Consider the following 13,016-nt stretch of genomic DNA (forward strand, 5'->3'; position numbering starts at 1 on the left):
GTATATGCGTGGGAATGGCTGCCTTTATGGCAAATGTTAAGCACTCCTTTATTTATTCTGATGAGCTCGGGAGACTCCGATGGAGAAATGGAGTAAATACAGGAGAGGGGACAGGGAACGGTCTGGAATACGGGGGAGGAGGCGTATGAATCACGCCGTGAAGCCTTTTCTTCAAGTAATTCCGCCGTGGATTACTTGAAATTGAGAAATTTGCATCCGCTTCGATGCGAGTCTCTGTGTTTGGATTGATTAGGTCTGTTACCTCCCCTTTACTCTGTCTCCCTCCACATCTCTCACTTTTAATGAGAGTGTTTTTTTATGGCTGAAAACTTTTGAAATGAGATGAGGAGCAGACCTGTGTTTGATCATGGCGTATAGTTCAGGGCTATTGCGGCGTTGGGGCTTCAATCTAAAGGATATGGAAATAGGATCGTGATCCTTTGGGCTCGCAGAAGTCATACAAAAATGAATGAATCAAGCACATTATGATGCAACAGAATGCCAATAGACATTTTGTGTATAGATGTGTATAAATATTAGATTTGTGTTAACATTATATTAACTGAAAGCCAAAATTTTGTGAGCAGTAAGGCCATTTTTAGTTGTGCAGTCATTGGTGTTTTTTCATAAAGGCTTTGTCTAATTAATGAACAGTTTAGGGTTATATGTAAAAATCCAAAGTACCGTATTATCATGCATATGAGTCATTAAACAAAGAATACAGACAGATGAGATCACCTCTACACTATGAAAAGTGATTTAAATTTATAATGGATGTGTGATGAAATCTTTTCTGAATTTCTAGAGCGGGGAAATGGATTTCTTTTAGCTAACATTTTGTACTTTCATCATGTACTTTCATCAACTTTTGGACCTAACAGCAAATGTTAGTTCTTGGCCAGTGGAAGATTGAAGTTGCTAATGAACAAAGGATGTTCTGCGGTTAGTCATTTTTAAATAATAATTGTTAAACAGAGCAAGGGAAGATCTGGTGTTGAATCTTGCATTACCAGTTTGTTTTTAAAGGAATAGTTCACCTAAAAATTGCTGAAAAATTACTCAGGTCATCCAAGATATAGGTGAGTTTGTTTCTTGATCAGAACATATTTGAAATTTAGCATTACATCACTTGCTCATCAATGGTTCCTCTGCAGTGAATGGGTGCTGTCAGAATGAGAGTCCAAACAGCTGATAAAAACATCACAGTAATCCACATGACCCCAATCCATCAATAAACATCTTGTTAAAATCTGCTTGTTTGTAAAAATCAAATCCATCATTAAGATATTTTTAACTTCAAAATGTTGCTAAAATACAGGTCCTCTATCCATAATATTGCTTTCTCTAGTGAAAAATGGTCTCATTTGAATCAGGAGAGAAATATGCACAGATCAAGAAACTTTTACAAGCAAAAACAGTCCTAAAAATTTCTAAACGCATGGTGCTTTTTTTTTTAATGATGGATTTGTTTCTTGCAAACACACAGCTTTTTTCACTTCACAAGATGTTAATTGATGGACTGAAGTGGTGTGGATTACTTGGGGGTTATTGTGATGTTTTTATCAGCTGCTTGAACTCTCATTCTGAAGGCAGCAGAGCTGTGCAGTCATAAAACTGTGTTTAATAGTCTCACTCTCCAAAATGTGCACGCATAGCTCATAAATTCACACAGCTAACTGAGTCCCACCTGTTACTATCTGAGTCAGGCCGAACCCACTCTGTGCCTTTCACAAGTCACAAATCACGACTCTAACACACTTGCACCTGGACTCAGATCTGGCTAAACTGGTTAATCTTATGAAAACACTCTGAAATCCAAAGAAAAAAAAAAAACAAAACAGATTTGTGACATTATTTTTCATAAAAACAATTATCATACATCTTAATGTTTTACGTTTGAGTTTGAAATTCTCATTATTTTTATTGATGATTCGCACACTCTTACATTTTCTTACATTTTCTGTTTGTGTAATCTGTGTTAGGCTGTAAATTTCCCTTTATGTGTGATAGGACCATTAGGCAAACCTCATCCATGTTAATGCCAGCCTTTTTCTCTCCGTCCCATTAATGAGTGGTCAGGTTAAAGGCATATAAACACCAGTGTGGCCGGTTTTCCTTTCCCCAGTCTGGCCTTCATAATGAGCCGCTCTAACCCTCCCTCCCGCCCAGATTGGAATCATGATTGCGAATTTAAATGAGTGTTTAAGAGGGCCTGGGCTTCAGTTGCATCCCTGCGTATCATTGATTTATCACAGCCGTGCACTACTGAAGGGAGTCGAGCTGTCGGTCACAAACCTGTCTGGAGACCCTGAACGAGTATCTGGAGACCACCTATATCAATGAATCAGCCCCCACTTCCTATCTGCCTTTCATCTCAGTTATATGTATGCAGTGCAGTCTGACAGAGATCTGAATTATTAGTTCCATCACAGTATGAAATGTTGCTCATTTAAAGAGACATGCAATGATTTATTAGTTTATGTTATGAAATTCCCTTTTATGTAATATAGCTTTTCTCTTCTGGCCAAAATACAACAACATCAAAATCCACTGATGTGTTTGTTTAGAACTGTTTTGCTTGTGAACGGTGCTTGATTTGTGCATATTTCTCTCCTGATTCAGACAAGACGACTTTTTAAATGGAGAAAGCAATTTTATGGATAGAGGACTCATATGGAAGCGTTGGAAGCAACGTTTTGAAGATAAAAACGTCTTAATGATGGATTTGTGTCTTACAAACATGCAGCTTTTCACTTCACAGGATGTTAACTGATGGTCTGGATTACTTGAGTAAATATTCAGCAAATTTTAATTTTTGGGTAAATATTCCTTTAAGTGAAAGTGATGTGCCATGTGGCCAAGTATGGTAATCCATACTTGGAATTAGTGCTCTGCATTTGTCCCATCCAAAGTGCACACAGACACCGTGAACACACACCCGGAGCAGTTGGGGGTTCGGTGCCTTGCTCAAGGGCACCTCAGTCGTGGTATTGAGAGCACTGGTTATTCACTCCCCCCACCTACAATCCCTGCCTGTCCTGAGACTCAAACCCACGACCTTTGGGTTACGAGTCTGACTTTCTAACCATTAGGCCATGACTTCCCTGATGGACTTTAATAAAAAAAGCCATAACAGTTATTAGCCTTTCTTTCCCTTCAAAAATTCACCATGGTAACCACAGTTTCGGCCAAAATGTCATAGTTACTGTTACTTCTAGGTGTTTTGAAAAACATAAGTGTGAGAAATAATAATATGATATTTTGTTAGCTGTGTTAATTGGCTTTTTTTTTTTTTAAATCTCTGGTTACCATGGTAAATTTTTGTTTTCATTTTCAGTTTCATAATCTTGCATAACAGTACACATGAACACAAGTACACACTTTGTTCTCATTTACGGTCTGTGTTGTGAGTCTCCAGCTCTTTATCTTGAATATAAAACCTTGTTAAATAGATAAATTAAATTGCCCCCCTGCTCCTCTCCTTCACCTCAATGACACATTTTTTCCCTCTATTCTGCAGAGCAGAGTTGCAAATAATGAGCGTAGGTGAGGTGTAATGAAGCCTAACTATCCATGTTCCTCCCTATTAGCACTGGTCTTACTGAGGGGAGAGTCCCAGGCAGGCATTATGCTGCAGTCTCACATAACCAGACTAGCGGCATTAAGTCTGCTGCTCATTACTGCTTAGTCCAGATAAGAACTGCCCACTTAGGCAGAAAGACACGATTTGACCAATATAAAGTGGCCAGCCGCAGTTTGTTTCTTTAATGTGATGTTTATTCGCAGATATTTTATGTATGTGAGTGTGTTTTTGTGTCTAGGGTTGTGCGCCATTCATAATTTAATTGAGAATACCTTCTGAATTCCAAACCAATTATAGAATTTAATTGAGGTAGCAAACAGTAAATCTAATTGAAATTTAAATTTGAAAGGAGGTATTTCAAGTTTGAAAGGAGGAAAATTAATCTCTACAAACAAAATGAATGTTGGCTTGACGGTCTTATTTGAAAGTTGTAAAAAAAGTTCAAAAAGCCTGAATGATGGATGGGTGAATGGATAGAAGATGGATGGGCGAAGAGAAGATAGATAAATGGATGTATACATAGAAAATGAATGAATAAAAGATGGATGAATGGTTAGACGATAGATGGATAGATGCATGGATTAAGAGAAGATAGATGAATGGATGGATGGATGGAAGGATGGAAAAATGAATGGATGGATGAATGGATAGAAGATGAATGGATAAAAGATGGATTGATAGAAGATAGATGGATGAATAGAAGATGGATGGATAGCAGATGGATGGATGGATTGATAGCAGATGGATGGATGGATAGAGGATGGGAAGATAAAAGATGGATGGATGGATGGATGAATGAATGGATAGAAGATGGATGGATGGATGGATGGATGCATGGATAGAAGATGGATGGATGAAGAGAAGATAGATAATTGGATGGATACATAAAGATTGATGAATAAAAGATGGATGAATGGTTAGACAATAGATGGATAGATGCATGGATTGAGAGAAGATAGATGAATGGATGGAAGGATGGAAGAATTAATGGATGAATGGATAGAAGACGGATGGATAAAAGATGGATGGATGGATGGATTGATAGCAGATGATAGAGGATGGGAAGATAAAAGATGGATGGATGGATGAATGAATGAATGGATAGAAGATGGATGGATGGAAGAATGAATGGATAAAAGATGTGTGGATGGATAGAAGATGGATGGATGGATTAATGTTTAGAAGATAAATGGATGATTGAGAGAAGAGAAGATGGATGAATGGATGGATTGATGAATTGAAAAAAGATGGATGGATGAATGGATAGTTAGATAAAAGATGGACGGATGGATGGATGAATGGATAGTTAGATAAAAGATGGACGGATGGATGGATGAATGGATAAATAGATAAAAGATGGACAGATGGATGGATGTAGAGAAGACAGGTGGATGGACTGATAGATAGGACACTTTATTTTCCAGAATGCTTTACCTTCTTCAAATGTCTTTGAAATACAATTCAGTAAATACCCTTTTTCCTGTCATTATAGTTCAATTTTCTGTGTGCTATGGCCAATTTAATTTAAATTTCAGCGCATAAATTCAAAGGATGGCAGTTCTTGACAGTGAGCAAGTGTGGTTTTGTGTGATTACTGGATTGTTTAATGTTTACTAGAAAGAATGACTTTGAATTTGAACATATTTATTGCTTTAAATTACTTTATTGAATCATTTCAATTAATCAAAGTCTGATTGTAGTCCTTTCAGAACCAGAGGAGAAGATTGAAGAAGAAAGACGAGATGAAATGAAACTGTAAAAGATAAATACACAATTCAGACTGTGATCTTTCTTTAATGATCATCATTAGAGGTGCTTTTGAAATAGGATATGGTTAATCTTATGTGTGTGTGTGTTTGTCACTTGCTGAGATCTTTTAATAAATTTACCTTGATAACCATAGTTTCCACTAAAATATCTGTTTATTTCATTATTTGTGGTGATTTTAAAGCAAAGTGACTATTATGTGCACGATTTCTCATGAATAATTGTTGTAGAGAAGATAATTGGTTTCCATTTGTGATTAATGTGGTAGAACTGGCGTCTAGTTCCTTGCTGCTTGATAATTTTCTCTTTTAAATATGGTTTCTGAGGTTAGGAGCATATCAGGGTCTCTCCCTGTCACCTATTTTGTGCTTGCGTCATGTTCCAAAAGCTTCAGTATCGCCTCACACTCACACTCACACTCACACTCACACACCTTCAAGAACATCTGCTGTCAGTATGTGTCATATCCACACACTAATGCCTTCCGCGCTTGGACACTTACATATCATTGTCATCAGTGACAGCATTGCCACACACGCACAAAACAAACAGATTATTTCCAAAAACCTTTGACAGCTCTACAAAAACAACACGCTCACTGCGGCTGCTTTCTTTGACGAAGTCGGTAACCTGTGGAGTTATATTATTTTCCCTCTTTGAGAATATAATGTATCTATATTCAGTGGTGGCCAAAATTATTAGAACACTAGTATTTTCACCAGCTAAAAATGGTTTTAAGTCAGTTATTTCTATCTTTTGCTGTAGTGTGTCAGTAGGAAATATCAGTTTACATTTCCAAACATTCATTTTTTGCCATTAATTGTAATAATCCAGTGAGATTTTTCTCTGACAGCCAGTGCTCCACACAGAGATCTGATCTGATCATCATCCAGTCTGCCTGGAATGACATGAAGAAACAGAACAAACTGAGACAGACTAAATACAGAAGAACTGTGGCAACGTCTCCGAGATGCTTCAAGAGACCTTCCTGCAAAGAAAAGTTTTAAGGCACTGGTGTAAAAATGCTGTAAAATGAGGATGCTGTCAAAAGTAATGTCATAAATAGATTTTCTTTATCAATTAACTTCTATTAGCTAAATTAAATCAACATTTGGTGTGACCATCCTTTGCGTTTAAAGCAGCTTTTGCCCGAGGTGCACTTGCGCATAGTTTTTCAGGTAACTTTGCAGGGAGGTTTCTTGAAGCATCTTGGAGACATTGCCACAGTTCTGTGTGCACTTTAAGCCCATTTTCATTATATATAACTGTAACTTGAATATGGATATATGGATATATAACTGTGTATGTGTGTGTGTGATATATACACACACACACACACACACGCTCTATATAGAGAGAAATGAAGTCTAGAGAGGAGCATTTTGTGAAATATTACACCATATACTCATTATATTTTACTAAAACTGTTAGTCTTATTTATTTAATATGTTTAAATTAATCTGTTATGAAACATGCTGTGACAGCCTGTGTGTAATTTAATATATTTTAACAAATAGCCTAGAAATGTTATCATTTATAAGTTGAGTGATGATCATCTATTTAAAAATAAATAGAAATTAAATTTAAGTTTGGGTTAAGTTGTTAGGCCTAATTGTAACCTTATAATGTAAAAGGGCTCCCTATAGTTTTAAGCATAAGCTGAGGTAGATTTTTATAACTAAGAACATTTAAAATATAACTGAATGTATTTAAAGAAAGAGCAACTTGTTCAGTAAACCACTGTTTATTAAAAAAAAAGTTTAGTTTTTCCCCCTGCTGTACTGAAATCATACTGAACCGTGACATTAAAACCGAGGTACGTACCGAACCATCATATTTGTGTACCGTTACACCCCTATTGTCATTAAAAAATACTGTTTATTCCTCTAACCTGTAGGTCAGTAATGAAGCTTTATCAATAATATGGAAGTAAGATTTTCTTTGTTTTGGGGGCCTTTCTCAGGAAATGTCGCATATGTGATTTGATTTAATTACCAGTTTTGATCAGTTAACAGCCCTGTCAATTTTTGTTTTGTATTAACATTCATGTCAAACCTCACACTGTGTAATATGTTGATGCAAATGTCATATTATTTGGCATTTTACACCTGACCTTAGACTTCAAGACAACACAATAAAAAAGCAAGAAGTAAAAAAAGAAAAGAAAAAGAGAGAGACCACGAAGTGGAGCAAAAAGCATGAGAGAATCTGTCATCAGTTATTTGCTGCCAGTCAGTTGCTCTGCCTGTCACCCTGTTGATCCATCTTTATTTGTCTGTTTGTTTGTCTCCTGTTCTCCGACTCCCTTTTTCTTCGCTTTCGCGTTCACACACCTCACCATTCTGCTTATTCCTGCACAATAAGAAAGCTTCTCTCACACACACTGTCAGTATTTGTCAAATCCACACACTAATGCATTGTGCTCTCAGAGACTTGCACATAGTTGTCATCGGCGGTAGACACACAAACATGCTCACAGTGCACCAAAAATATCTAACCATCGCTGAACAATACATTTCTTTGTTCTTTTTGGGCATAAATCATTCTTTTTACTAAAAAGGAACTGTTAATGATTTGCATCGTGGTGTAAGTAGTTTCCCTTTTAATTTGCTATTAGTTGACATCTCTCCGTCCTACTTCAAAGCTTCATAAATATCAATACTTTTACCAATAGGACACCACATGTACACAGGGTAAAATCAAATCCAATTTGTGCATTTATTACATTAAGAAGTGGGTTCAGTGAATGATCTGACCATTGAAAATCGCCAATCAGGGATGTTTTGATGCCCACACTTTTCTTTTCATTCAAGTCGAGCTCTTTCATATGATGATTTTGCTGTCTGGTTACAAATTAATATAAGGTTTTCAAACACAAATTTAACTTGTTGAGGAGTCCTCTCTGGCCCAATAGATTATTTGAGGGGGGAAAAAAGTGCAAAAAATTATTATGATAGATTCATACCATTTATTCTTTAGTTTAACAGTTAATACAGCTAATTTGTTGTGTTGGGTGTTAAAGGGAAACTTCACCCAAAAATAACAATTATGTAATCATTGACTTGTGTTGAACACAAAAGAAGATATTTTAAAGAATGTTGGAAACCAAACAGCTGATGGTAGCCATTGACTTCCATAGTATTTTTTATCATACTATGGAAGTCAATGGCCAACTGTTTGGTTACCCACATTCTTCAAAATATCTTCTTCTGTGTTCAACATCTGAAAAAAATAAATAAATCATACAGGTTTGGAACAACTTAATGGTGAGTAAACAATGACAGAATTTTTGAATGAACTATCCCTTTAAATCTTGGATACTGTTTTTTTTTTTTTTAAACAATTGTTTATGTCCAATTCTCAATGCCTACTGTACAGCACAATAGCAGTGTCTGGGGACTAAACTGTGGATCATTTTATGTTTCTTTTGATACAAAATGCAGTTAGTAAGAACATTTAGCAAAATTCATGTTTTGCATTTCCATGTTTTGCATTAGTAAATATGCAGAACCCCTTTTTGCACACGGGACTGTTTGCCCTATGGTAGAATGGGTTGATTTTAAGAAGTGTTCTGATGGGTTTTTTTATTTTTTAGAAAATGTAGTCAGTATTGAGAAATGCTCGTAAACATGTAGAAACAATCTGTAAAGCCTTTCTTTATTTATGCAGGGCATTTGATCATACATGCTAATGCATATTTTCTGCTGGATCTGGCAGTTCATTTTCTCACTGTGAAGTCTGAGAGTCGCTCACAGCAATAATGACATCATGAGGGAAAATATCTAGAGCAGAATTCACAGTTGTTTCCAAGTCTATTGCACTATTAGCTTATTACGTTTATTATTAAACATGATGAAGTTGAGAGAAAGGTGACATGATGACATATTCATAGAGAAGAAAGGAGGATATTCTGAACAGCACGACATCTGCCCTTGCAAACATGCACCCACACAAAAAATAAATGGATCTAATTGGATTTGAATGGTATAATGTGTTGTTTAATTGCTGACTGTGCCCTCATGATAACCTGTGGTCTGTTTATTCATTGTTTGAAGCCAGAAATCTCTCATTTTGTGACTCAGTTGGAGAACAGCTTTCCTGAGTTCACAAGCAAACTTGTGTCTAAATAAGCAGTTTCTCATAGATGCTGCAAGCAACATTGTTTAACAGTGCAAGATTTTGTGTGTCCTACTGATATGTGAGAAGTCCTCAAAACAGCAACAGAATCTATGACGAGGTCTTGTGGAAACTGTTGAAACCCCGCCCCACCAAACCGCCCCCATGGGTGGGGTAAAATGCCCCCCAGTCAAACAAAGCAATTGAAACATTTACAGCAAAATCAGAGTACATGCAGTTTTAGCTTAAAATAAAAAAGAATATAATCAATAATTATGAATTACAAAATTATAATAGCCTATTTGAAAAAAAAAACAAAAAAAACTGGCTTGCTAACTAGCTACCTGATGCTAACTTTGAGGTAATTTTTAAAAAGTCCAAATATTTTGAATCAACCAAATAGGTAGAATACATTTGATCGGAAAACTAAAGATTTGATGTTCAGAACAGAATAACTACAGAAACTGCCCATTGCCCCCTGGGGGCGTTTTACCCCACTGACTATGTTTGAGAATAATAATTATATTTTTATTAAATAACATGTACTCCCTATCTCATATATAACTGCGATGTTCTACAAAACAACAAACTTTCAAACACTTTTTTTCTTACTGCTGAAAATTTTATCATTTACTGTGAAATCTGCTTTCTCTTCAGTACATCACCAGTGTAAGCTTCATGGTGAAAACCTCTACATCGCTCTCGTCAACGTAGGCCATAGTTACAATAAAAATTGATCTAGACTTTATCTTGTGGTTATTTGGGGAAAAACAGTAGGGGGAGTGTCCCCCCACTCTGCTCTACATTTACATTTGCTTAAATTAATTTACATTATAATGCCAGTACTTGTTTTGTGAGATATTTCGACTAAGATTGTATTATAATCACTGAAGCGATTATGAATCACTGCTTTATTTGCAAATTGTTTGTGCATTTATTTATGCATGTATGTATGTATTTATTTATTCATTTATTCATTAATTTATTTATTTTAACTTTCTTAATTGAATTTAATTTAATTCTCTGTCTACTGTCTACTTCTTTTTTATTATAAAGAGGCCATTATAGCATTATATTTGGTCACAAATCCACACACACACACACACACACACACACACACACGCACACACCAAAAAAAAAAAAAAAAAGAAGAAATTTCCAACAAAATTTTGTTCATTAGGTTCGGTTGTCATTACTAGAGGGTCTAAAGACTGATTTAAAGATCTCTAAATCTGCACTGCATTCTGGTGCTTAACGGACAGGTGTGTGAAAATGCTCAACCAAACCCTAATCAAGCCACTCAAGCCATAATTGTAATCAGTTTTTTTTTTTTTGAGTACTTGAGTTTATGTAAGTTAACCTATTCAGAGTTTTGAAGCTAAATCTGTTTCTGGAGCATGACGTGCAAGAGTTTGTTTTGAAACCAGATACAACATTGTAAACACTGTGATCTTGTCTTATTTTGGGCTCATTTGTTTTTCCCCTGACTCTCTTTGTAGAGCAAAAAAGAAGAACAAGCCGTTGAACCTGAAGATCCACAGCAGTGTGGCTGGAAGCTGTGAAAACCTGCCGACCCAGCGCTCTCCTCTCCACTCTGATCATTCACTCCGCTCCTTCTTTTTCCCCAATTTTGTCCCTTCGACACCACCGGTGCACTCCGACACCCCCTCAGCAAGTGAGTAGCAGCCATTAACCTCTTTGCAGGACAACACATTGTTTCAGTCCTACCTAAAACACAGATGATGAGAACATAACTCCACATATATAACATATATATATATATATATATATATATATATATATATATATATTATAGAATACTATACAAATTAAGATGAAATTAAATCAAAAAGTCAAAATGAAATCAACATTTACTCTTGATTGACTTTCTTAATAAATGTTTCTGGTTTATATAAAAGTTAAAGTTTTTTTTCTTTATTATATTATTATTATTTTTTTCTACACCTGATACATTCTGGTATTAATCACTTAAATCTTTTTATTTTTGAAAAAAAAGAATTTTGCATTTTAAAAAATTTCTTTAAAAGAAAAAGAAAATCTTAATTAATATTTTGCCTAATTGAATTAAAATGGTTTGTAAATTGTTTCATGTTGGCTGCAATAGTTGGAAATTTCATTTCATGTAGACAGTATTTCTAAGAAATATTCAAGAAATGCATCACATTTACTAATGTCTTTTTAATATATGTTATTATACACTAACATTGTATTTTGTTTCGTTATATATTGTTTGTCATTTTGAGACAAATCCCTGATCTGAATTTCTTTTTCGTAACATTGCAGCTTTATCCCAAGTGCGTGTTTAAAGACATTCAAATGCTTGTAGTTTGGTCAACGTCGTTAGATCACAGCTAGTGTTGACAGATGTCTGATGACGCACGTCGTTCAGTTACAACTTTCTTTGTCGTTTTCTTTCGCAATGTGACTTCCCTTCTCATCACCTTTTAAAGGGCAGCGTCCCAAACCCACATGTGTCCCAGGACACCTGGCATCGTGTGGGCGCATATTGTCCAAGCCCAATGTCTTCTACACCGGGGGCCTCTTAGCGTGGGCTATTAGAGGAATAATGGGCCGAACGGAAGCCGTGTGTATGTGAGAAGACTGGGAATGACACAAGAATGACGCAAAAGACTGGTTTTGGAGTTTTGGAATGAGATTATGGTACAGATGGAGGGAAAAGTTTTGACTGCTTGTTTCCAGAATTATGAATGATAGACCCCCTCCAAGCTTTGGCAATCTGCTGTATGCTTTGTACATTGTACATTGTGGGAAGTATCTGAAGAGGTTAGGATTTTTTTCTTTTAATCTCCCCCTGTTTTAATGGTTTTGACAAATTAATAATTAAATTAATCACATTTTTTTGGCTTTTATTGAAATCCAACCACTGTTCAGCAGTGTTTTTACTATTATTTATACTAAAAATAATATTAATATTATATAATAATATTATATTAAATTCTAGTAATTTTACTATAATTACCGTATTATTTTAAGTAATTGTATTTTCTATTGTGTAATTTTGTTACGTGTTTTTGTCATTTTTATTTGTCTTAAAAATTTTTAATTTTTTCTTTATCTTATTTCCAATCAGTAATTTAAATGAATAGTTCACCCAAAAAATGAGAACAGATAATAATTTAGCACTAAACTGTAATGCTAAACTTCTTTAAATCTGAAAAAACTCATCCTGGATGGCCAGAGGGTGAATAAATTTTCAACAATTTTTGTTTGTTTGTTGGTGAACTATTCCTTCAAATGAAATTAGAAATGTTGCCTTAGCTACAAACTGAAAGAAGTTTTTCATATAATTAACAAAAATTATTTACCCAAACAACTAAATTCCTCCAGGCTTTTGGATGCAAGAGCTTGTTGCAAAACCAGATGAAAGATCGTTATAGTTGAATTTCCGATAAACCACTTCCAGGGGTATAATCTCATTGGGTTTGTGGCAGCCACTGTAATGGCATTACTTGCGTTCTGGACCTCCCGATGGGGCTCCAGGCCGGACACGGTGGCAGTAACCAGGCCT

At 35.5% G+C, this 13,016-nt stretch overlaps 1 protein-coding gene across 1 annotated transcript in view; it reads left to right on the forward strand.

The window, feature by feature from the left end:
* ksr2 (kinase suppressor of ras 2) overlaps positions 1 to 13,016 on the forward strand; it is a 108,346-nt gene that overhangs the window by 42,268 nt on the left and 53,062 nt on the right. The window contains exon 6 of the mRNA XM_058775850.1: positions 10,966 to 11,141. Coding sequence (XP_058631833.1) covers positions 10,966 to 11,141 — 176 coding nt within the window. The remainder of the gene's footprint in view (positions 1 to 10,965; positions 11,142 to 13,016) is intronic.

This window comes from Onychostoma macrolepis, chromosome 05 (genome assembly GCF_012432095.1).
Source record: "Onychostoma macrolepis isolate SWU-2019 chromosome 05, ASM1243209v1, whole genome shotgun sequence".
NCBI lineage: Eukaryota > Metazoa > Chordata > Actinopteri > Cypriniformes > Cyprinidae > Onychostoma > Onychostoma macrolepis.